Raw genomic sequence first — 27,445 nt, 5'->3', positions numbered from 1 at the left:
TTTCTTTGAAACTCCCTTCTCCATTGGCTTGCTGACATCTCTTAATTCTCATACTAGGCTTCTTCACTCCCTAATGGCTTCATAATTATTGGTATCTGTCAAGGTTCCATCATTTACTTTCTAGTCTCCTTTTTTCTTCCCATTATATATACCTTTGTCCAAAGTGTCTTTCACCACTTACATGGTTTGAATCACTACTACCTGTTTACTAATTTCCTAAATCCTTTCCTTACGTCAGATCGATCTTTTAAGCTTCTGACCTGTATATTCAATTACCTCCTATATCATATATCTTTACTTAAATATCTTATAGCTACTTCAAGTCAAAAGGTTTAAAACTGAACTAATTATATTCTTGCCCCCCCTTTTTTCCTTCCTCCTCTTCTCCTGTTTCCTGTCCAAGTAAATGTTATTACCATCTACCAGAAACTTGTAAATCAACTGTTTTCTCCCATCTCCCAGATCTAGTCAGTTACCCAAACAAAAGCTTAGTGGTTAAAAGTATGAGTCATTCTTGGTTTCAAGAATTTGTGTGTAGGCTGGTCAGAATGCCCATCAGTAAAAGCTCTGCAAATAACAAATGCTGGAGAGGGTGTGGCGAAAAGGGAACCTTCCTACACTGTTGGTGGGAATGTAAGATGGTGCAGCCACTATGGAAAACAGTATGGAGGTTCCTTAAAAAACTAAAAATAGAATTACCATATGATCCAGCAATCCTACTCTTGGGCATATACCTGGACAAAACTATAATTCAAAAAGATACATGTACCCCTGTGTTCATAGCAACACTCTTCACAAAAGCCAAACATGGAAACAACCTAAATGTCCGTCAACAGATGAATGGATAAAGAAGATGTACATATATACAATGGAATACTACTCAGCCATAAAAAAGAATGAAATAGGGCCTCCCTGGTGGTGCAGTGGTTGAGAGTCCGCCTGCCGATGCAGGGGATACGGGTTCGTGCCCCGGTCTGGGAGGATCCCATATGCCGCGGAGCGGCTGGGCCCGTGAGCCATGGCCGCTGGGCCTGCGCATCCGGAGCCTGTGCTCCGCAACGGGGGAGGCCACAACAGTGAGAGGCCCGCATACCGCAAAAAAAAAAAAAAAAAAAAAAAGAATGAAATAGTGCCATTTGCAGCAACATGGATGCAACTAGAGATTATCAAACTAAGTGAAATAAGTCAGAAAGAGAAAGACAAATACCATATGATATCACTTATATGTGGAATCTAAAATATGGCACAAATGAACCTATCTACAAAACAGAAACAGACTCACAGACATAGAGATCAAGCTTGTAGTTGCCATGGGCGGCGGGGAGGGAAAGGGATGGATTGGGAGTCTGGGGTTGGTAGATGCAAACTATTATGTTTAGAACGGATAAACAGCACTTCCCTGGTGGCTCAGTGGTTAAGAATCTGCCTGCCAGTGCAGGGGACATGGGTTCGAGCCCTGGTCTGGGAAGATCCCACATGCTGCGGAGCAACTAAGCCCATGCGCCACAGCTACTAAGCCTGCGCTCTAGAGCCTGCGAGCCACAGCTACTGAGCCTGTGTGCCACAACTCCTGAAGCCCTCATGCCTAGAGCCTGTGTTCCGCAACAAGAGAAGCCACCGCAGTGAGAAACACGTGCACCGCAGTGAAGAGTAGCCCCCACTCGCTGCAGTAACGAAAACCCAACACAGCCAGAAAATAAATAAAGAAAGAAATTTTTAAAAAATAGAATGGATAAACAACAAAGTTCTACTGTATAGCACAGGGAACTATATCCAGTCTCCTGGGATAAACCATAATGGAAAAGAATATTTAAAAAAAGAATGTGTGTGTGTGTGTGTGTGTGTGTGTGTGTGTGTGTGTGTGTAACTGAGTCACTTTGCTGTATGGCAGAGATTGGCACAGCATTGTAAACCAGCTCTACTTCAATAAAAAAATTTTGAGTGTCAGGCTTTTTGAATTGCAGTATAGATCCACTTTTAAAACACTTATAAAGAAATACAATATATGGAAGTATATGAAAATGAAACAATTCTAGTTAAAGGAGGAAGGTTTTGCATTCCACCTACTTAGCCAGTTTCTTCCCCACCTACCTAATGAATGTTGATTGGAATTATTATCCTAAATTATTTCACTTCATCTTAGGTTTGTGACCTTGGATAAATCAGTCTGTCAGTTATATAGTATAGGGGTAATATACTTTTCTACAGGATGGTTTTAGGATCAAAAGAGACAGTGAATATTGTTTTTTAAATTAGATTTAACATTTTATAAAAAGTATAAATGTAACATACAACTCTTTTGGGGTGCTGTTTTATGCACATTTGGAATTACCTATATCTTTCTAATTAATCGCATTTACCACACAGCATCTTTTTAAAAATACAGATGTTGGGTTAGGCCACATAGAATTTGGAAATATTGCAGAATCTTAAAAATTTAACATCTACACTTTCATAAAAGCTATATAAGCAGAATCAAAGGGCATCAACTGTTTGTTTTAAGTCAGTAAATGCTAACCCAAATGTTTGAAAAGTAAAGGTGGTAAAGGGATGACATTCGCAACTGCTGGTAGGAGTATAAACTGGTTACAACTCTCAGAAGCAACAGCTATCAGAATGTCCTAAAAAATGTATATCTTTTTTGTCTTAGTCTGTTCTTAGACTGCTCTAACAAAATATCGTAAACTGGGTGGCTTATAAACAACAAAGATTTGTTTCTCACAGTTTAGAGGCTAGGAAGTCCAAGACCAAGGAACTGGCAGATTCGGTGTCTGGTGAGGGCTCACTTCCTGGTTCCTAGTCTCTCCATAAGGACATTAACCCCATTTGTGACCTCCTCACATAGGCCCCACTTCCAAATACCATCACTTGGAGGATTAGGCCCCTCCACTAGTTATTGTACTTTTTTAAAAAAAATAAATTTATCTATTTATTTATTTGGTTTTGGCTCTGTTAGGTCTTCGTTGCTGTGCGGGGGCTACTCTTCATTGCGGCGCGCGGGCTTCTCATTGCAGTGGCTTCTCTTGTTGTGGAGCATGGGCTCTAGGCGCGCGTGCTTCAGTAGTTGTGGCACGTGGCTTCAGTAGTTGTGGCTCACGGGCTCTAGAGCACAGGCTCAGGAGTTGTGGCGCACAGGCTTAGTTGCTCCGCGGCACGTGGGATCTTCCTGGACCAGTGCTTGAACCCGTCTCCCCTGCATTGGCAAGTGGATTCTTAACCACTGAGCCACTAGGGAAGTCCCTAGTTATTGTACTTTAATCTTTGGTATGCTAATAATTACCTGGAACATGAAGTGTTTGCTCGAATTCCATATTCTCTTTCTCCATTGTTTGTTTTTAACATGCCATTGGATTAAAACTTAGTCCCACCAATTCTACAGTACTGCTAGAGTGTTTTCTTTCCTAAAGCATTAGATGGGCAGTAGCACTGACATTTATACAAGGATAGTCGTAGCAGCATTGTTTGTAGTAGTAAAAGCATATGTCTCTCTGTAATGGAATACAATATTGTTTTTAAAGAGGCAGATTTACATGTGATAAAGAATGATTGCTGAGATTAAATGAGTTTATGTGACATTGTGTGTAAGACATTATCTGTAGTGTACTGCAGTTTGTTTTAAAGACACGTACTAATTAACTCTAGAAGACTATGCAAGGATATGTAGTTATAGGTAGATTATCACTGGAAGAATACACAAAACACTGGTAAAGTGGTTGCCTCTGGGATGGAATATTGGAGGTCAGTGGTGGAAACCACACTTTATTGTGTACTTATATATTTAAAGTTTGTTTAACCTTGTGTATGTATAAACTTTTAAATTATTTAAATTAATTTGAAATATTTTAAAGGCAATACCAAGGAAACAAACTATTTCTATCACAGTGGGACTTAGGCTCAAAAAAATTGAGAGACATTGGAAATAGGTTGCCTTAGGAGACAGGTAGCTGATTTTTGCCTTCAAAGAATATAAGGAGAGCATGAAATTCATTTGCTAATTCAGCTTCTCTAACCTTTGAGTTCTTTCTAAATTAATTTCTCATTCTATGATAATATACTAAGTTTGTAGCTTATGCCTTTTTTTCACCCACTCTCATGGTTTAAAGTTGTCTCTAAAATTAAAATACTTATTAATTGTAATTTTATCAGAACAGTTCTCCCTACAAAACTAAATTTCATTAGTGTCACAAGTGATAACTAATTATATAAGTCACATCTTGATCTTACAGCTTGTGAGGCAAGCAACACATTAGAAACATAACTAAAAGCTCAAAAACAGTGTTATAATCTTAAGGATGTACTATGACAGGGTTAGCTGTTTTAGAGGCTTTTGGGAGGGGTTCCTTTTCTTGTGAAATACTTGTATGATTTGGAAGGTAATACTCTTAAAAGAGTGTCTTAAGATTTGTGAGATTTTAAATAAAATATTCTTTCTTCAAAATAGAAATGAGAGTTTATTAGGAGTCATTTGAATTTGTTTTCTTTCAGAAATCGAGCTATAGCAGATTATCTTCGTTCAAATGGCTATGAAGAAGCATATTCAGTTTTTAAAAAGGAAGCTGAATTAGATATGGTATGTTTGACTTTTTACAATTATTCATAGTATATATGAGTGGACTTTACTTAGGTATCCCTAGTTAACAGTCACCTGAGTTATTCACAAATCTTGTCATTTGTTATTGTGGTTTACTTGGCACTAAACCTAGTATTCACCCCCCCCCCTTTTTTTGGTATAATCAGATGGCTTTATTTATTTATTTATTTAATCAATATTTTTTGTAACGTTTGAACCTAGTGAATGGTTTGTATGGCTTGAACTATTGTATTTTTGCCTTTTTTTTTTTTAATGTTCTCATTTTTTTTTTCTCTAGAATGAAGAATTAGATAAGAAATACGCTGGTCTTTTGGAAAAAAAATGGACATCTGTTATTAGATTACAAAAGAAGGTAACTAAGTCTTTTTTCTTTTAAGTTAGTTGTATTCAAAGTATTATATAAACTGAAAATATCAACATAACATAAATTATTCTTTTACATTAATAATTATATTTAAGCTTGAAAAGGCAAATAAAAATACATTTCTATGCATTATTATTTCTATGCATTATGACCTATACAGATCATTGCTGGTAAATGGTAATTTATGCAACCAGGGCTACTGGCTGAGTTGAATCTAACACAACCCTGACTTCAAGGAATTGGTACTGAAGAACCCATTTATGCACTTAGATGGGAAGAACACATGGAGCCGATATGATGCTGGGGAAAGAGCACTAAAGTGTGCTCTTAGACAAGTCATTTTCATCTCTGACCTTTTATTTTTATCTATAAAGTGAAGGCAATAGGTAATATTCTGGTCCTAAAATTTATACTTTTAGTAGGCAAAATTAGAATAAATAATATTGTTATAACGTGAGTTAATCCATTAAAAGCCCTTAGAAAAGTGCCTAGCCACACAGATGCTCAGTAATGTTAGCTTTTAATATGAATATTCTGATTAGCATGTACAATGTAAACTATGGTTTGGAAAGAATTTACTAAGAGTGGCAGAATTAGAAAGGATCAAGATAGGTTCCCTACTCTTCTTCTAATTTGTGTCCTGGCACCTTCCAAATTTTTCTTTGAGTTAAGGAGGTAAGACACAATTGTATTGCATTTTTCTCAACTTTTAGTTTTGTCACACTAAGATTTTAGTGATATATTTAATATAGATCATTTTCAATTAAATCTGACAAATGCTTTGTAAATTACTGAAATTTTATTCTGTGTATATGGATGCAAAATAAAGGCAGGTTTGTAAAAATATACAATTTTTATCAGAATTTATCTGTACATAACTATGTGTTCCTTCTTAAGGTTATGGAATTAGAATCAAAACTAAATGAAGCAAAAGAAGAATTTACGTCGGGTGGACCTCTTGGTCAAAAAAGAGACCCAAAAGAATGGATTCCCCGTCCACCAGAAAAATATGCATTGAGTGGTCATAGGAGTCCAGTCACTCGAGTCATTTTCCATCCTGTGTTCAGTGTTATGGTCTCTGCTTCAGAGGATGCTACAATTAAGGTAGTAATTTCAAAATTGAAAGACATACAATAGGATAATTGTTAGAAGCAACTTTAATGTTAATTGAGTGAAAGAAATGAAAAGATCCTGAAATGAGGGCCTACGCAGAGGAACAGGAGGGCCTCTTGGAAACTGTGTGATTGATTCTAAACCTTAAAAGACAGAATAAAATTTCACTGTAGCTCCTGAGAGACAAGCTGCCAAATAAGTTCACTGATGAGTTTGAGAAAATTGGGTGTCACTAATGTAACACTGGACAAATATAGGTCACCCAGTGCTCGAATAACTTTTGTTCTTGAAGAATTAAAGTATAAGTATGTGCCTTACTTAATAGCAGAGGTGATAGATGAAAATACAGGATTACAAAACTAGTAATTCCGGGGGTGAATATGTTCCACAAAAAAATTCAATGGAGGATTATTTAAATTGCACTCTCCTTGACGGTTTTGATTCCAAACCAAACAGTAATTCTCTCTAGGGGTATGGAAATATAGCAGCTTTCCATTTTATAAGTTATTTATTTCTCTCATTTTTAAAAATTTTCATGATAAGCATATACATTTTAATATTTTTTAATCAGGAAAATTGTTTTTATAATTTCCTTTGATTCAGACACAATACAGTGATAGTTGTATAAACCACGTACAGAAAGATAAGTAAAATGTAGTTTTAAAAATTTAAGTAGGTTTCTCCACCTAAAGCTTATTTCAGATTAAGTTCTAGGTTTTAAGTTTCATTTGTAGAGGTATAAATAAAAAAATGTGAGTAGATTGCTAAGATTGTATTTATCACATAGCAGCAGTCAGCATAAAACGCAGGCATGACTTAAATGTGTATACTTAACCTGTTCTTTAAACATGATTGTATGTTTTCCTTTTGTGGATTCTTTAGTTTCTAAATCAGTGGCTTACTTTCATCCTGTGGGTTGGTGATCCATGGGTCGGGCTGCAAAGTAATTGGAAGAGAGTCTTAAATTCTATTTGCATTACATATTTCTGTAGGCTGAGATGATTGCCTAATACACTAATATATTGCTGTCTTTCAAATTATGTAGACGTATTTAGTTTATTAATGTCATGATGGTCTTGTCTACTAAAAACTGCACTGCTGTCAAGAAGCATGGGGGTAAAGATAGATTTATCAAATGGAAAACTCAGTCTTAACTACTGATTTTGCAGCAGTGGTCTAAAAGTGTAAATAAAACTGCTAATATGCCATCTTAAAATTAGCTATTGGTTCAACTTTAAAATATTACAAATGGAAGTTTTAAAAGTTTTATCTGTAACCATACCACGTATGTCAGCAACTAGTAAAAGTTCTCCCTTCCATTTAGTCTTTAATGTGCACACATAAGAAAAGCATTTGTATTTAGTTTTGCTTCCTTCTTTGATTTAACTTACTTTAGAAATGCTTTTCTTTGTTTCTAATGAATCATCATTTTTAATGATTTTAAAGTGATCTTTTTACTTATATGAGGAGACTTTGTAGTTAATGGTCAAGAGCACAAGCTCTGGGTTCAAGTTCTGACCCCCCCACTTAATGATTTATGTGATATGAGCAAATTAACTTTTTGTACTTCTCTTATCTGTAAAATGAAGATAATTAGTACCTGTGTCACAGGACTTTGGGGAAGATTAAATAATACATGGAAGCTGCTTAAAATACTGAAGGAGTACTCAGTGTCAGCAGTGTCTCAACACCATTAACAAATCTTCCATTGGATTTTTATTTCCAGTCATCTACTATCTTAAGTAATACTGTTCTATTTTATACATAAGTCTTTCTCATTTCGTTGGGTATTTTGTGGAATGAAAAGAAACTTGTTTCTACCAGTGGTTTTCATTCTTCAATTACGGTAAAGCTAGGGGATTCCTAAATGATGATTGTGACAGAACTACCTTCCAAAAAACTCAAAGGAGGACAGAGACAGAATTTTCTGTAATTTTGTGACTATCTTGGGCAAAGTGCTTGATATGTTTAAGGCTCAAATTTCTCATTTGTTGGAAGGGGGATTAAAAATATCTATAAGATTCTTTGGCTTAAAATGAAGTAATGTATTCATAATGTATATAACAGTACAGTGTTTGGTGGATGGACGGTAAGTCCCCAATAAACTGTAGATAATATTATAGTTATAACAAAATTAAAATTTTATTATATAATTTCTCTTGTGCAGCTAGTAAATATAACACGTTCCTTTTAGAGTCATTCATTTACATTATCAACATTTGAACTACAATAATTTAAGAAAAATGATAGAGGATGGATATTTGGAAGAGCTCATGACCTTTTAATTGCGTCATTTAAATTTTTGAAACATTATTTCTGGTTGTCATTTAGAATTAGTTCTTAAATGTTAAGAAAAATGAACAGCAAACAAAACTGAAAAATATGTTCAACTAATAAAGCAGATCAAGGATTGCCAATTTTAATATTTAGAGTTCAAACAAATACGGAAAACAGTAACACCTCAACAGAAAAATGGACTATAGGACATGAACAGACAATTCAGAGGAAGAAAAAGTGGCTAACCAACAATAGAGCTTTGGCGTCACTACTAATAGAAGAAGAAATGCAGGTTAAAATATATATCAAATCTGCCAAGATTTTTACTTTTTTTTTTTTTTTTTTTTTTGCTGTACGCGGGCCTCTCACTGCTGTGGCCTCTCCCGTTGCGGAGCACAGGCTCCGGACACACAGGCTCCGCGGCCATGGCTCGCGGGCCCAGCCGCTCTGCGGCATGTGGGATCTTCCGGGATCGGGGCACGAACCCGTGTCCCCTGCATCGGCAGGCGGACTCTCAACCACTGCGCCACCAGGGAAGCCCCAAGATTTTTACTTTTTAAATGAGAATTCCCAGAGGTGATAAGAATTTGATGAAGCAGGCATTCTCATTACATTTGATATAATCTTACTGGAGAACAATTTAGCAGAATGTATGAAGGGCTAAAAAGCTTACACTTTCTGACTCAAAATTCTTCTTCACCATCACTGTCTGACCTAACTATTGCAGAATGAGGACAGATACTTTTCACTATTCAGAGGTTTTCACTATAATGTTTTCTATAATAATGTTTTTCCTTTTGTTTAGAAAATATTAGGAATTAGTATTAAAAGAATGTTTGCTGATAAGTTTTTAATGGCATGGAGAAATTCTTATGATGAGATGCAAAGGGAAAACAGGATAATGAAGTATACGCGGTCACCATACTTTTTTAAAAGGAGCATAGAAAAAATGGAAAAACCATGCCATTGGTAGGATAATGGATATTTTTTATTGCCTTTATATCAGTATGTTATATTTTTTATCAGCATTTATTTTATAATCATACAAAAGGTAAATATCAAGTAAAGAAAAAATTCTCATCAATTCCTAACATTTATAAACACTAAAATGCTCTGTTTGTTTACCATTTATGAGGAGACACAGTTCATATTCTGGGTATATTTATTTTAGAGGAGGATGCTTCAGTGTTCTTTAATGAATGCATGGAAAGAAAATTAACTTAAATGGAAGTGAACTTCAAGGTCACACCTTATTTATTTTCAGTATGTAAAGTATTCATCTGAACTCTTGGTTTTGAAATGAAACAAAGAGATATCAAAATGAGTAAAGATATTACCAAAAAAAAGAAAACTATAGACCGATATAATACCATTTATGAACATAAATGCAAAATCCTTAATAAATTATAAGCAAATTGAATCCAGCAGTTCATAAAAAGGACAGTTAATATGTCATAAGCAAATAGGGTTTATTCCAGAATGCAAGATTGGTTCCACATTTGAAAATCAATCCGTGTGATATACCACATCAGCCAAAAAAACATAGTAGGTTCAGAAGCATTTGACAAAATTCCAACATCCATGCATGATAAAAACTCTCAACAAGCTGGGAAGGGAGCTTCCTCAGCCTGATAAAAGGTAAAGGTATCTGGGAAACCTAGAGTGGACATAATACTTAATGGTGGAAAGCAGTGCTTCCCCCCTGAGTTCAGGAATCAGGGCCAGGATGACCAGTCTCAACCACTTAAATTCACCTTTGTATTAGAGTGCCTAGCCAGTGCAGTAAAGAAGAAATAAAAGGCATATAGATTGGAAAGGAAAGAATGGAACTTGCCTTTATTTGCAGACAACATGATCTTCTATATAGAAAATCCCAAAGAATCTACAAAAACCTGGAATTATGACAGTGTAACAGAATGATGAGATACAAGGTCAATATATAAAAAATAATTGTATTTCTATAAACTAGAATAATTGAAAATCGAAATTTAAAAACGCCACAGTAGCATCAAAAAACTCCAGAATACTTCAAGATACATCTAACGAAATATGAACAAAACTAAACATAAAGTAATCACTTCCATGTAGAAATACTTGAACATTTAAATGGTAAAATTTTAATATGTTTATTTTGGGAAGGCTACGTAAGTTTACTGTAAAAGAAATGTTTTTAGAGGATAGTTTATTTTTCTTATGTGCATTTTTTAATGTAGTTGTAATCGTGTGTAATTTTGTGTTTTTTATATAACATTATTGTATACATGCCATAAATTCCTTACAGTAGCAAAGTTTATATCTGCGTAGCCATTCCCCTAATATTGGATGTTTAGATTGTTTCCATATTTTCAAAATACATCTTCTAAGTTTGTCTAAATTGGGTGAAATACACCCTACATTTGAACTTACTATGGAAAGAATGAAATCAGTCACTTGATTTTAGAGCATGTAATTAGTGTTGGTTAAAGACTTAACTTCAGACTGGTATTTGGCCACCAGGATAGAAGTTTAGTATGTTCTTGAGATCTGTTTCTAATAGTAATTATTCTTGATAGATTATTATTTTTATTTTTTTAGAAAAATTATCTTTAAGAATGTGACTGTGGCTCATGTCATAGGCCTCTGAAACCCTTTTTTTTTTTTTTTTCTGGTACTTATATTTACTTTTTAACATGTCTGTTGCCTGCTGTCAGACTGGGATGGGACTCTGTCCTATAGCATTATATACCTAATCACTAGCATGGTTAGCTATATGGTAGATGCTTAGTAAATGTGGTTTTAGAGGTCTATTTAATAATCGATTTTCTCTATAGAGAAAAGTCCAATTATACTTGAAGGTGTGCTGTTTCTAAGAGAGTTACCCTTTGTTACTTGTTCAGTTAGTCAATATAGTGCCAGACTGGCCTGCCGAGTGCAGGTGTGAACTGAGAAAGGAGTGATGTGATGCTAACCAATTTTCTGTTCACTTGACAGGTGTGGGATTATGAGACTGGAGATTTTGAACGAACTCTTAAGGGGCATACAGACTCTGTACAGGATATTTCATTCGACCATAGTGGCAAGCTTCTGGCTTCATGTTCTGCGGATATGACCATTAAACTATGGGATTTTCAGGGCTTCGAATGCATCAGAACCATGCATGGTAAGGGGTGGAGGATAGCATTTTGATATTGGTGTCTAACATGGTATTCCAGAGAGAAGGATAATGTTCTCTAACAGTGTGCAAGTTCCCTACATTCAGGTTTTTTTGTTTTTTGTTTTTTGTTTTTTTACTCTTTACTGGGTTTTAATTTTACAGTGTAACAGTAGTCAAACACAGAAATCTTAATGGTTCTAGAACAGACTGTGTTTTTTTTTGTTTGTTTGTTTTTTATTCACATTACTCTGTTATTGGTCAAATCAGTCATGCAATCAACTGGGTCCCTACATTCAGTTCTTACTGTCTATAGTGGAGGAGCATATGATGTAGATAGTCCATGGATAATCATGGTAATTGAGAGTTGTTTTCTGTTACGAGGTTTTAAGTATCTCTTAGTGGTTATAAAGTATTTGTTTTCACAAATATTTTTGAATGAGAAAAACTGCTAGGACATCTATCTGTTCTTGAGAAGAAGAGAAAATGAATTTATTGGGGTTGTTTTGTTGTTGTTCCTCATTTTTTGCAGTTGGGAAACTGAAGTCAAAGAGAGTAGATGTAGTAAAAGCTGGAACCCATATTCCTTTGCTTTTACTTTTTAATATTCCACATATACTATAGCCTCACTGTTAAGTTGTTTACCCAGCCCTTGTCATGGAGACTGTTTTCTGAAGCAGTTTGGCTTTATAGAAAGAGCATGGGCTTTGGAATCAGATATCTGGGTTCCGATTCCTACTTGTTTACTTAACGGCATTAGGAAATTGTAAGTTCTAATCTATAAGATGAATAATACTTAAGTATTGAACTAAGAATTGAAGTCATAGGGTTGTGAGGATAGAATGAGATTGTATACTCAAATCATCTGGTTTAGTACCTGGTACATAGGAGGTGCTCACTAAATAAGGATTTTTGTTGTTTTTTTAAACATGATGAAATATGAATCTTTGGGTTTTATTTAAGGAACACATACTATGTTAATACAAATTTTTTTTTAATGATTATCCAGTGATGTTAGCACTTGAGTAAGCTGTGTGACTACACAGATGGTGTAATTTGAATGGTATGCTCCCCTGCCCCACTCCCCCATATTAAGTGCATTAGGGAAGCTTACAGATCAGGGGAATTCTATTGAATCCTTTTGTAAGATCTGTATTTGTTTCTTTAAGTAGCCTGTATCTTATTGCTCTAACTTAAAGAGTTCTTTCCAACCATTTTATGTTCCTTAAAATAATGTGATACTTATGAGGATTCTCTGAGGCTTTTTTTGCAAAGGATAGCTAACTAGCATTGTGAATAATGCATTTTATTTTTCTTACCCCTATGAATATCAACAACCACAAAAATCATTTTTAACAACTATTTTAAATATGGAACCAAATCCCCATTTTTCTTATCCATTCTGTTCATCTCTGTAAATCTTATTTCTATCTTATATCTTAGAATAACAACCATGGAAAATTTTGTGGGTTTTTTTAGTGTTCATAAACATTCAGTGTATTAATATATTCAAATGCTGATACTGATTCCCTGTGATTTTAAAACAGGTGTACAGGTTGAAATGTAATTATAAATTGAGCTGGCTGCTTGTTTCATTGTGGATTATTTTATTAAGTTCTTAATCCCTTAACTTTTTTGTGTAAATCCAGGTTTCTTATCAAATTTATATAAAACTCCATTGTATTTAAAGTTGCTGTGATATTTGAAATCCCATGATGAAATCTCATGGTGAACTGAGGTTTAATTGCTCTTGATGATATATCACTTAATATGTTACTGTGTTTTGTGTTTTAGGCCATGACCACAATGTTTCTTCAGTAGCCATCATGCCCAATGGAGATCATATAGTATCTGCCTCAAGGGATAAAACTATAAAAATGTGGGAAGTGCAAACTGGGTAAGTAGATTTAGTTGAAAAGGCGTCAGCTTAAAGAGATAATATTCAACAAAAACCCCCGAATTATATTCTGATTTTTCCAGTAAATTTGGCTGTAACCCAGAATGATCACCATGACAGTTATATTTTAAAACTTAAGTTTCAATCTCTAAATGTCTACCCAAAAGGAACAGAAATTATGAAAGAAACTATATCCTTGAGAGCCATTTTCTGTGCAATGGCTTATTTTCTCTGTGGTCTTCTTTTAGGTTATCTCTCTGGGTTGAATTAAAATGTAAATAACATTTGTGCAGGTATGCCCCTATTAGGCTTAATTTGGTTGTGCTTAGAATTACATGATTGTTATAATAAAACCTTAACCTACTGGTTTTGTCCAGATTAGTAAGAGCATGCCTTTTCCCCAACATGGCTAGAAATATTTTTTTGTTAGGTTTACTGTGTGTGCTTAGTTAAAAAATTTTATTTCTCTCTATTTTTTACCTTGTAGATTTTGATTTGGTTAGCTCCTTAATGATACTTCCATCAGCTTATTTTAACTGATGTTTGACTTTCCAGCCTGTCCCCATCTTTTATTAACCAGGAATGTACGTGTATTCTGTTGACTTGCATATGATGCCATTCTCTTCATTCCAGTGCATAGCTAGTTTTGTATCGCTTCTGGGAAGGGTCCCAATGATTGCCATTCACGATGCAAACTATTACTTATTTTGATAGCTACTGTGTGAAGACATTCACAGGACACAGAGAATGGGTACGTATGGTGCGGCCAAATCAAGACGGCACTCTGATAGCCAGCTGTTCCAACGACCAGACTGTGCGCGTGTGGGTCGTAGCAACAAAGGAATGCAAGGCTGAGCTTCGAGAACATGAGCATGTGGTAGAATGCATTTCCTGGGCTCCAGAAAGCTCCTATTCTTGCATCTCTGAAGCAACAGGATCTGAGGTACTGTATGATATAATGTTATTTCATGATTTTGTTGCTGTTATCTCAGAACTTCAAATAACCTTCCTGATTCTCTATTTCATGCCATTAATGCATTTAAAAATCTGTATCCCAGAATTCTGAATCTTGAAACTCTTAACTGTTCCAACTTACAGATAGATGTGTTTATATTTTTTAACCAGTGGTTACTGTTGCTGTCAGCTGACCCTTGATGTGTGCTGGGATGGGGGTTCTCCTGAAGAGTAAAAGTGGTCATTTAAATTAGTCAGAAATGTCATTGTTATAAGAGTATACCAATGCAAAAAATAAAACTTATGGGAGGGGTTAAAGTTATCTTTTAGAAGAATAATGTTCCTTAATGAACATAATTATTTTACTTATAAATTTATGGTGAAATGTAGTTCAGCATTTAAATATTTGTTTTAAATGAAGAATATTTCATATGGAGGCCTCTGATACTCCTGATCATTAGAAACACTAGCTGAATCTGGAGTTGTATTATTTTTTTATGATTCTTAATTTGTGCTCTTCATGATTTCATTCTTTGTAATTAATACCTTAAAATTACAGAATAATTAATTCTGTGAATAAGTTGTATGAGCCAAAATTGACCACATTTCTTTTTTATAGACATTCCTATCATGGGTTTCTTAAAATTACATTTTAATAAATGAAGGAGGATTCCCCATCCCTCCACCCCCCAGTTATTTTTCAAAATGAAGCTTCTATTGTAATCTCTTTCTATTTGGCTGGCTGGCTGGTTGCATTTTCAGATTTTTTTTTTTTACTGCCACCTGGTGGTGATTATGTACCATATGTCATAAATTCGTTGTGGCTGGACTTTGTATAAAGGATAAATTAAATAGTTTTTAATTTTTTTGTGATTACAGAAGTCTTGAGCAGTAAATTTACCATCCATTGGTGCTGTAGAAACTGAATCTTAATCTAAGTGGAAATTTTCTATTTTTATATTATCTAGGTCCTTCCTGTGTAACCTAGGTATGTCAAAAGACTTCTGTATTTCAGTAGAGAAAAACAAGATGAATAAGTCCTGGATATCTGATGTACAGCCTGGTGACTATAGTTAACAGTACTGTATTGTATACTTGAAATTTGCTAAGAGGGTAGATCTTCAGTGTTCTCATCACACACACAAAAACGTAGTTTTGTGAGGTGATGGTTACGTTAATTAGCTTGATTGTAGTAACCATTCTACATTGTATACATGTCTCAGAACATGAAGTTGTATACCTTGAATAGATACAATTTTTATTTGTCAGAAAATAGTTTTTACAAAATTAGAAATATAGATCATTGCTAGGTAGTTGTCATTTAAAGTCCTTACCTAACTTCTTGCCTGGGAAACTTAATTTTTATATGTTTTCTATAGACTAAAAAAAGTGGCAAGCCTGGACCATTCTTACTGTCTGGATCCAGAGACAAGACTATCAAGATGTGGGACGTCAGTACTGGCATGTGCCTTATGACCCTTGTAAGTTGACATAATCTTACTGCTGCTTTTGCATTTTTACTGTGTGCATATCTTTTTGGGTCAGATGCCTTGTGATATCTCATTAAATAATCTGAGTTATTTGAGGTTTTAAAATAACTTCTTTATAAATAGACTTCTTGTCCTTAAGTCCATGGTTGCAGTGATATAGAGGTCATTCCTGTAGAATATTATGTTATACAAAGGGTCTGCAAAGCCAGTCAGTGCTAGGAGGGAGAGTCTAGCCACCGTACCTCTAAAAATTATATGACATCTCCTGCGGAGGGGAAACAGTAATATTACAGACTCATTCATTTCTTGAAGCTGTTTGCTTTTCGATTTCATTATATTTAATTTTAATATGAATCCTTTTAATTATTACCTATATATTTGCATGTTGAAGTTCATTTGGTTTATTATTCTGAAATTAATGGTGTTAGCTTTATGACTTGGAAATGTTTATTTCATTTAGGAGCCGATTTCATCTAGATTTTAGTATGAGGATATATGAATGATAGTAGGGGATCTGTGGACATTAATCCAGTAGCAGTTTTTCTAATTTGGTATCCATGTTGTTTAGAGACTCTTTAAGTGCTAATCATAGCTTGAAGTGATTGTCTCTCTGTAGCATATGAGAGACACATATGGAAGTATCATCAAGAACTGATTAGAAAATTAAACTCTCCTCTTAGTATTCTGAGCTGAGTTCAGGTATGCTATGTTGCTGTTAGAAAACATGCTCTACATTTAAAATCAGAAAGCACGTGCTCTCTTCTGTAACAACACAGGTCACCATTAATTTCCCTAGAGGTTTCTGGCTCCTGTTTTTCAACTGAAGGAGGATTCTTTTTTCTGCTTTATTTTGGTGTGGCCACAAGAAATGTGATTTGATTTTTGTTGAAGCTTCTACAACTCCAGTGATTGGTGGCTCTAACAGATAACAAAGTTTTTTTTTTTTTTTTTTTTTTTTGCGGTACGTGGGCCTCTCACTGTTGTGGCCTCTCCCGTTGCGGAGCACAGGCTCCGGACGCGCGGGCTCAGCGGCCATGGCTCACGGGCCCAGCCGCTCCGCAGCACGTGGGATCTTCCCGGACCGGGGCACGAACCTGTGTCCCCTGCATCGGCAGGCGGACTCTCAACCACTGCGCCACCAGGGAAGCCCAACAAAGTATTTTTTTAAGTAAGGGCAAAGGCAAAAAAAGTAAACCAAGGCAAAAGATATGTCACCTTGGCTGTCTCTTTTCTTTTTCAATTTTTAGTTCTTTGGGAGGGAGGTTCTTTTACAAAAGCAATATAGCTATTTACATTTTAGAAAATTTGAGAAATAGAAAAGTTAAAAGAAAATAAAAATCACCCTCAGATCACTTTACCATACCTAATAATATACCTACCAAGTGTATTTTCGTAGACTAGAGCTGTCCAGTAGAGCTTTCTGTGATGATATTCTGTGTCTGCACTATCCAGCATGGTAGCGACTAGCCACGGGCAGCTGTTGAGGTCTTGAAATGTGGCTAGTGAGACTGAAGGACTGAATTGTTGATTGTATTTAATTTTAGTTTATATTTAAATAGCCACATGTGACTAATGGCTATCCTGTTGGACTGTGCAGTTCTAAACCTTTTTCTTAAATTACTATGTAGATGAATATGGTGGGGGTTTTTCTATGTAAAAATGGTATACCATACGTACTGCTTTGCAGCAGACTTTTAATTTAGAAGGTATGTGGCACTTGCTCATATCATTAGATACACTTATTACATATAGTGCTTTGCTGAACGTCTTTGTTAACCAAGTCATCTAGACACATTCTTAATTATTTCTTAGGATAGATTGCAAGAAATGAAACTGCTGGACAGGGGATATAGATAGATGAATGGATGAATAAAGATATGCAGTAAATACCTATATATCCTTCACCTAGAGTCGCCAGTTGTCAACACTTTCTTTTCTCTATGTGTGTATATGTAGATTTTGCTGAACAGTTTGAAAGTTACTTGTAGACATCATGACACTTGACCTCATGACACTTGACCCCAGGTATTTTAACATGTATCCCTAAAAACAAGGGGTATTCTATATGACAATAATAAAATTATCACACTGAAGAAATTTAACATTAATACACTACGTATTTAAATTTTCTCCATTTACCCCAGTAGTGTCCTTTATAACTTTATTTTAGCCTCTGTCCAGGAGCCAATCAAGTATTATGTGTTGCATTTACTGGTCATATATTGTTAGTTTCCACTCTCCTTTAATCTAGAGTTCCTTAGACTTTTTCCCCCTTTTGTCTTTTTTGGCATTGATGTTTTTAGTGTACGTAGTTCCAATCCACTTTGAGTAATGACTTACTGTTTTCGTAGATGCTTTTTAAACTACTTATCCCTTTATTAAGTCAAATACTTTTTTGTTTTTAAGGTGGGTCATGATAACTGGGTACGTGGAGTTCTGTTCCATTCTGGGGGGAAGTTTATCTTGAGTTGCGCTGATGACAAGACCCTGCGTGTGTGGGATTACAAGAACAAGCGATGCATGAAGACCCTCAACGCGCATGAACACTTTGTTACCTCCTTGGGTATGTACAAGTTACGAGGTTTCTGAGCAGTTAGGTTTTGGGGTGCCAGACCTAACAGTTTTATGTAACCATGTGGATGTTTCCAGGTAAGAAATGAACATGTTCTTTCAGGGCAGAATAGAGAAGACAGGTTAAAAACTTTATGGATTCCTGCCGTTTGTTTTAAATTCTCCTTTCTTAACTCTCTCTTTCCATCATCAGCCTTATAATAAAAAAAAAAATTATTTTCTCCATTGCACAACATTGGTTTGGAAACTAGAATTATGAAGAGGATGCTTACTGAGCACTATGATGGGTAATTTTTCTTCCCTACTAGTTTGTAAGTTTCTCAAAGGAAATCTTACTCAACCTTTTTACTCTGGCAGATATGTACTGTTGTAAACTCAGGGAACTGTATTTACACTTAATAAACATCCTCAGTATCCTCTGGACCTGAATCTAGAATTTAAGGTAGTGAATAAAGTAAAAGACAATACACTAGGGTATGATGGATCTAATAATGAAGGTATAGCCTCAGTAGAATAGGGCTAATGCTTAACCTTACAGGGTCATTAGAAGGATCAAATGTGAATATAAAGCATTAGTACTAAGCCTAGAACATAGTAAGTGTTCAATAAATGGATACATTGAGGCTGTCCTTGTTGTTAGAATTCAGTGTTTATTCAGCCTCAGTTGGGATGAGGATAGTGGGGGAAGTTTTTTTTTAGGGTGTTAGTAGTATAGGATTTAATCATTAAGGCTCAGCTTCCCTTACCTCGTTGATAAGCTTGATATACCTGCTAGGGGTAGATGTGTGGCTGTATAGAGAAAAAGAATGAGTATTCCTGGCACTTGGATGTGCTTATTTTGTGGCTTATTAAAAATTGTATTTGGCTCAGTCTGATTTTAAAATTAGCCTTCTCTTTTTCTTTCAGATTTCCATAAGACGGCACCATATGTGGTTACTGGCAGTGTAGATCAAACAGTAAAGGTGTGGGAGTGCCGTTGATTGAGTTTCATTTGGCCCCTCCTCCCTTGTTTCCTCTGGATGCACTCTGATGATACCATGGTTACCCCATTGAGCTCTGTTTAAATAAATATTGTCCTTTCATGTAAATTATTCTGGATGTAGATTGAGCTTATTAAATGTTACACACAAAGTATTCATGCATGGTGAATCCAAATTGTATACTGTAAATTTACATACGTTGTCTAGAAGTACCATAGGGTTTAAAAACCTGGGCTGGCATTGGTCACACCAGGCCTAAGAAGGCAGAAGTTGAATAAATTGAACTAGGGCACTAAACTGAATAGTTGACAGTGTCATTTTATGTTGGATTATTAATTCCTGTTTTTCTTTCTGCTATCTGTTGGTGCCTGACTTGATGGCCTCATTTGGGGGAAAGTGGTGGTTATTAGGGCTTTTTCTGAAATGTGTATCTATGTAACATCACTTAAGTGTGCTTAATAAATCTTCTTTAAGGATGTTAGGTAATAAGGCTACAATTCAGAATCTTCTGAACCATCTATGTAATTAATGGGGATTACACATTGGAATTTTTGTCATGACACATTTGCCAAATCAGTAGGATACATTTGTTTTGGCAGCCTATCAAGCAAAGGCTAGTGGTATATTTATGTAAGAAAATGACTGTAAATCTGAAATAAGAAAAATCTCAGCAGCTAATAACAAATCATTTATTTCATTTGGGTCTTAATGCTTTGTAAACAGGTTTAAAAAACACTGTAATACTCTAAGCTTCTATTTTCCACACTAGACACACTTCTAGTTGTATTCTCCATACTGTTAGACTGTATAGTGATGTGACTTCCAAGTAGAGTTTAATCTTCCCATTGAGTGTGTCATGGTACAAATCACTATTTGTTTTTGATGTTTTTTAGGGATGTGCAATGTGCATAACATAATGACAAAGAAATATTGAAAAGGTTAGGTTTACCCATTTTAAGGGAGTGGGAGAAATACAGCAGTTTGTTTTTCAACATGAATCTGATATCGATTTGAACTGTGTTTAACTTACAAGTTTATAAAAAGACAGGGTTTAATGGAACGTGCATAAAAATGTACTGTGTTTTCACCTTTTGTTTATGTATAAATGTTTATGAGTATATGGGCCTATCTATAAGTGGATAAGTCTGTATATGTATGTATATCACACACATAAAACCTCCATGTCCTTGGGTCCTGGGTTTTTGAAGAAGTGCTAAAACATATAAATAGAATAAATCTTGCTGTGGAATACCATGCTTTAGAACAAATCCTTTTTGATCCTAATGCTTCTGAAAACCAGGTCTGACTCTGTGGGAATTTTTCCCAGCTAAAGGAAAATCACTTCCATTATCCGCCACCTCCACCCCCGGTTTGGCTGTTGAGCATTTTACACATCCCTGATATATTGTATATTGTGGTCCAAAGTTACTACAAGTAGGTTTAAGAAAATTTTTATCTACGACTTTGGAAACAATATTCCATTGCACATTATTAATAAATAATCCCATTGCTTAGCTAACCAACATTTTTTAAAAGGTCATTTGAAAAGTTAACAGAACAATGAAATAACAAAGATAGTTTAACAAAGAAATTTATCCTGGATTGCATTTATTCATTTGTGTAATACGTGATTTTTTAAAAAAAAATATCCCTTTTAGTATTCAGTGGAAATTTGGTTCCTGAAAAAGACAAAGGGTTAGAGTTAATGTCCTGTAGATACACACACAGAGAATAGGCCATATATTTACTAGAAGCAGCTTTATGTCTAGCTTTTGTCTTTTTGTTTGTTTGCTTGTTTGTTTTTAATAATTCCTGAGAGATGTCTCTGGAAGGAAAAGTGTTTTGAAAACTAATGGCTATTTTTGAGGACAAAAATTACAACTTAAGCTAATTTCTTAAATACAGTAGAATAACTTTCAGGACAATATTGCCTCACAACCCTGCTCACATTGAGAAGTCTTTTTTTGTTTCCCCTTAGCTGTTCTGACTGGATTTTTCTACAGAAGCTATGGAAGATATCTTTGTTCTTGTTTGCTGCTATTTCCTGTCCTATTTTAAGAAATATAAATACATAGAAATGGTGCATCTTTAACATTTGTTTGTACATGTATAAATGTCTTGTATTTTAATTCATTTTTATCATGTAGCAACACGAATTGTTTAAGGGTAAGCCACAACATCTAGAAATCACTCCTAGATACGAACAATAAAGGAAAAAAATGGTACCGATTTAGGAGGAAACAAAGCCACTGTCGCTGCGTTTTCCCTGCAGCCTGCAGTGACTTCCACTGACAAGGAGAAACTATCACTCTGTAAACAAAGTCATCCTTATTGGGAGATTGCCACAGCCCGCTGCTTAGTTGAGTTACCAGACATCCTCCATTTACGAAGCAGCGAACGTTGAATCTCAGGGATGGTCCTCAACTGGATCCAAGTGTAACGAGCCCTGTTTGAATAATGAAGGGGGTGGGGAGAGTGATCCATCCACAATCCGGAAGCAGATTTGCAGAGGTTTCCTGCACTGTTGTTTGACACTGCCCTGTTGATGCCCTTTCTTCCTGTTTCCTGCGTTTTCTCTGTCTGCTGTCTAACCCTGTGCCTTGCCTGGGATAAGTACAATGATGAGGTTACTGGTTTGGATTGTAAGTAGAGGAATTTATTGATGGGTTTAGAGGTTCACTGCTGCTTTGTCACTGTCTCAATCAAATTGGCCACTTATTTAAGAAATAAAAAGCTGATAGAATTGCATCCTCAGATGATGATTGACCTTTTGTTTGTGTGAAAACAGACATTCCATTGCCACCCTAATATAACGTGCCCAAGAAGACCTAGCTGCACTCTTGAAAGTGCAAGCCACGGAAACTGGTTTAGACATGGCTTGGAGAATAGTTGCTTTTTGACATGGCCTCTTGCACTTTAGGAGACTGAGACTGTCCTGTTTTGTCCATTGTGGTGTGACCAATGGTGTGCCCAGAGCACTGCTCTAAAACTCACTAGCGTTAGCACGTCGTCAGGGCTGTGGGCGCTCGCTGTAGCCTTCGGAAGCTTTGGCTCTAGATCACTAAGCCCAGTCTCCTTACTGTCAGTGCCCTGCTCTCCTGTTTGCCTCTTTCTGTTTCTATGTGAACTTCCAGATAATATCACTCATTAAATAGTTTTTTTTTTAAATTTATTTAAAGAAAAACTATTTAGAAGTAAAGGATATTTTGTTTTGTTGACAGTGGTGGCTTGATAATCCTTAAGCAACTGAAGATAAAATTGTTGAAGGAAAAGGCACTTAAAATGGTTCCTCTCTGTCCAGCTGTATATAAGTCCAATGTGTTAACTAACCTAGATGATGCAAAGAAGAATCTCCTGGTAGAGAAGCAACATGTACGAAATCGGTGAAAAAGGTTTTGGTTTTTTTCAGTGGGGTAGGGGGAGGGCAAGCTGGATTTACAAGTCACAACTGGACCGAACTGGCCTTTTTATCTTTCCACTATATCATGTAAGTGGCTGCTTTCTTGTCCTGCCTATCCTTCAAGCATCCCTAAAGCTCACTCTGAAGATGGTAGAAACAAAACACACAATCTTCGAGTTAGAAATTGATCCTGACACTGACATGAAGGCGAACGTTGATTTCATATGAACGAACAGTTACAGAGGTGGTGATTGGAGAAAACAGTTCCCCAGATTGTAAGAGTTAACTGAAGATATTGACACAATTTTAAAAAATCAGTAAAGGAATGTATATAATATTGCTCTTGTGTTTTACAGTAAGATTTGTTGCTCTCAGACTGTGTAAAACAAGATTTATTCATGTTTTCTGCATATTAAAAAAATCTTATTGTACCAATTGGTAAACTATTAAATGCCTATAAAACTAGATGTGGTTTTTTTTTTTTTTTTTTTGTCTTTTTGTGCACAGATTTAAGACCTTTTAAATTGAGTCCTAATAGGAGGCAGGGTTGTGTTCAGCACCAGTCATATGGAGAGTAAGATGCAAGTTGCTAGCAGGGCCTGGATGGAAGGCCTTTCTTCAGGGCAGCGCCAGCACCGCCTTTGCTGTCTTGCTTCCTTCACCCTATTTGCAGGAGAGAACTAGGAGCACAGCTGCAGGGGTTCTTGCCTGAGGGGCTGGCACAACCCACTGGGTCAGGCAGCTCCAGACTGTTTTCCAAGGCTCCACCCTGCCCTCCAGCAGCCCTTTCTGACCGTGACTACAGCTGAGGCCAGGAAGGACCTGTTACAGCCTCAGGGCCCCGGGGAGAAGTGACCCTACTGCCTTTGTTCTGTTAATGAATGAGCCTTTTAATTCTGCCCAGTGGTCTTGGATTCTTGGAGATTATTAATACTGTTTTAAATTTTGGTTGAAATGTACCAAGAATCTTCACCCTTTTCTCAGAAGCCCCATGGCTTTCTATGTGCTTTACATGTGTCAGCCATGTTTCATCCCTGGACTACTGCCCAGCCAGCATGCGTGTTTTTAGGGCACCCGTGAGGTCTCCCGCAAAGGACAAGTTGAATGATGTGGCGGCTCTTTTCTTACAGCCCAACTGTCATCCTGCCATTTAGAAGGTAGCTTCTCTACCCACCCACCCCCTCCAAATGGGAAGCTGGGCCAAGAGCAGCAAAGTAATGCTTGAAGTTACAGTTTCCGGCGTTTTGCAGCTTTTCCATTTCTTTGCAGAGCTCCTCTTTTCCCCTAGGCTGAGATCCAGATGATGAGCCTCGTCACTTTCCCTAAGAGTGGAGATTTCCAGCTTTAGTATCACTATCCAGAAGTGCACTTAGCTTTTCAAAACCTGTTGGTTTGTCACACACATCAAGCTTCCTTCTAAGACTCATGGTTGCGTCTTTCCCTGGTGGAGGACAAGGACTGGAACATGGAAGACTTGGAGAAATGGTGCTGCATCCTGGGTGAGGCAGCTCTCTCCTTGTTAGTCTTTGGTGGAACTTGTCTTGCCCGTAGACAGACGATTCTCCACTGCTGACATACCAGAACCCTCTAGGAAAGTGATTCTCAATGTGCTCCCCGTGCCAGCATCAGCATCACCTGGGAGCTCATTAGAAATGGAAGTCCTTGGGCTCTAGCTCAGACCTGCTGTATCTGTCACAGAGTGGGACCCAGCAAATCCATTTTAACAAACCATCCAGATGGTTCTGATTCAGGCTCAAGTTTGAGAACCACTGATCTAAATGAACTAACTTTTCACTGAAGAAAAAAATTTAGACAAGTCACTGGGCCCTGGGCCCTCCAGCTGGGGTTTGAACTCAAACCTCTCTCTTTCATAAATGGAGTTTGTTCCTTTGTGAATATTTTTCTTCCACTCACATCTCCGGTTTATTATTTCTTATGTAAACATACAGGATAGTTACATCCAGGGAAGAAGGGCAAGGATTTTTCTCTTACACCAAAGTAACTGCCTTTCCAAGATCTTTTATACATAAATCCAGTAAATGAAAAGGCTGAACTGAAACACTGCATTTTTTCCCCATCATATCAGAAACAACTAAAAGTGAATGTTATAAATGAATAAATTCAGCACTTTGCCACACCTGCATTTAAAAAAAGATTTCATTTTCCTGCAGTTGTTTATTTATTTATTATTATTATTTTTTTTGCTGTACGCGGGCCTCTCACTGCTGTGGCCTCTCCCGTTGCGGAGCACAGGCTCCGGACACACAGGCTCCGCGGCCATGGCTCGCGGGCCCAGCCGCTCCGCGGCATGTGGGATCTTCCGGGATCGGGTCACGAACCCGTGTCCCCTGCATCGGCAGGCGGACTCTCAACCACTGCGCCACCAGGGAAGCCCCCTGCAGTTGTTTAGACACATCATGCAAACACTCTCCTAGGAGTGTTTTGAGATCACTGTTTGCTTCTGAACAAGAATAAATAATAATAAATAACCATCACTTTCACAAAACACCATTTTGTTGTCATTCCCACTTGGTCACCAGCCCTCTTAAAAACGGCTGGTGCAGGGACTAAAGGAAGGAAAACACCCAACATTTGAACGCCTGTCAGGCCAACACCCTTATTCTCAACATACCGTCTTCCTCACATACATCCCCTGCTGGTGGGTATTAGCACATTTTTACAGACAAGAAAACAGGCTCACTTAAGGTGAGGTCATATGCCAAGGGTATTGAGCTAATTAAAGAGTGAGCTGGGACTTGAACCCAAATGCACTAGCTCTTTCCCTTACCTGGTTCTGCCTGTATTTAGCATCTAATTAGCTATTTAAGTATAAGGAGGGCCTTCTGACATCTCTGAAACAATCATTTAACCTACTTTTAGTCATACAGGAAAAGACCCTCATCCCATCCCCAAGCCCCTCTCTGTCACCACACTGTCAACTCCACTGTGGGGTGACCATGAGGAATGGGGTAGAGGCTGGGAATGGATAAGAATTAACGTTGCCCACACTTGCAACATAGGAAGGCTCCTCACTCATTCTATATGAAATGACTATTCTAAGGGCAACTGTGTCCTGAATGGCCTGCAACTCAGTGTCTGAGTTCTTTTTTTTAATCAGTGGATTTCCCTGTTTAATGGGGGTATTTCTTTCCACTTGAGGAGGCCCTCCTGTCCTCTGTAAGGTGTCCTGATCATGCATGCCTTGTTTGATTGCTAGTGTAGATACTGGGAGTTGGGGGGAGGAAATACTCTGGGCCACATCAGGATACCTCATTCTCACCTTTAGGATATGTAGGAATTCCTCAACTAAGTCTAACAGTTCTCTCAATATTCATGTCTAACAATGCAAATGATGCCACCGACAAGGGCTTAATTTCCAAAATATGCAAACAGCTCATTCAACTCAATTACAAAAAGAAACAACCCAATCAAATGGGCAGAAGACCTAAACAGACATTTCTTCACATGCAGATGGCCAATAGGCACAGGAAAAGATGCTCAACAGTGCTAATTGTTAGAGAAACGCAAATCAAAACTACAATGCAGTATCCCCTCACACTGGTCAGAATGGCCACCATTAAAAAGACTACAGGGCCTCCCTGGTGGCGCAGTGGTTGAGAGTCCGCCTGCCGATGCAGGGGACAGGGGTTCGGGACACGGGTTCGTGCCCAGGTCCGGGAGGATCCCACATGCTGCGGAGCAGCTGGGCCCGTGAGCCATGGCTGCTGAGCCTGCGCGTCCGGAGCCTGTGCTCCGCAACGGGAGAGGCCACAACAGTGAGAGGCCCGCGTACCGCAAAAAAAAAAAAAAAAAAAAGACTACAAATAATAAATGCTGGACAGGGTGTGGAGAAAAGAGAACCCTCCTACACTGTTGGTGGGAATGTAAACTGATACAGCCACTATGGAAAACAGTATGGAGGTTCCTTAAAAAACTAAAAATAGTGATCCAGCAATCCCACTCCCGGGCATATATCCAGAGAAAACTCTAATCCAGAAAGACACACCAGTGTTCACAGCAGCACAATACAGTAGCCAAGACATGGAAGCAGTCTAAATGTCCGTCAAGAGATGAATGGATAAAGATGTGGTACATATATAATATGGAATACTACTCAGCCATAAAAACAATGAAATAATGCCATTTGCAGTAACACAGATGGACCTAGAGATCATCACGCTAAGTTAAGTCAAAGACAAATACCATATGATACTTATATGTGGAACATAAAATATGACAGAAATGAATTTATTTACAAAACAGAAACAGACTCACAGACATAGAAAACAAACTTATAGTTACCAAAGGGGAAGGGGGTGGGGCAGGGATAAATTAGGAGTTCGGGATTAGCAGATACAAACTACTATATATAAAATAAACAACGAGGTCCTACTGTGTAGCACAGGGAACTATATTCAATATCCTGTACTGAACCATAATGGAAAAGAATATGAAAAAGAATACATACATACACATACATAGCTATAGATAATGTACAACTGAATCACTTTGCTGTACACCAGAAACACAACATTGTAAATCAACTATACTTCAATTAAAACAAAAAACAATGAGTCTGGAGGGCAGGAGCGAGTGGAGACAGATGATACAACTTAGAAGTAGTAACAGTCCTTTTAAAAATATTTTTAAAGTTGTAAAAGTAATATGCATGTTAAGA

At 36.9% G+C, this 27,445-nt stretch overlaps 1 protein-coding gene across 1 annotated transcript in view; it reads left to right on the top strand.

The window, feature by feature from the left end:
* The window catches only part of PAFAH1B1 (platelet activating factor acetylhydrolase 1b regulatory subunit 1), a 76,619-nt gene extending 55,984 nt beyond the window's left edge, over nt 1-20,635 (top strand). The window contains exons 3-11 of the mRNA XM_082605381.1: nt 4,486-4,570; nt 4,869-4,943; nt 5,853-6,059; nt 11,316-11,484; nt 13,270-13,372; nt 14,087-14,315; nt 15,706-15,807; nt 18,223-18,379; nt 19,294-20,635. Coding sequence (XP_082461507.1) covers nt 4,486-4,570; nt 4,869-4,943; nt 5,853-6,059; nt 11,316-11,484; nt 13,270-13,372; nt 14,087-14,315; nt 15,706-15,807; nt 18,223-18,379; nt 19,294-19,367 — 1,201 coding nt within the window. The 3' untranslated portion in view covers nt 19,368-20,635. The remainder of the gene's footprint in view (nt 1-4,485; nt 4,571-4,868; nt 4,944-5,852; nt 6,060-11,315; nt 11,485-13,269; nt 13,373-14,086; nt 14,316-15,705; nt 15,808-18,222; nt 18,380-19,293) is intronic.
* Nucleotides 20,636-27,445: the final 6,810 nt, after the last annotated feature.

Source organism: Mesoplodon mirus (genome assembly GCF_964341445.2).
Source record: "Mesoplodon mirus genome assembly, chromosome: 18".
NCBI lineage: Eukaryota > Metazoa > Chordata > Mammalia > Artiodactyla > Ziphiidae > Mesoplodon > Mesoplodon mirus.
Note: the sequence above shows the minus strand (reverse complement) of the source record. Positions and strands in the feature narration are given on the sequence as shown.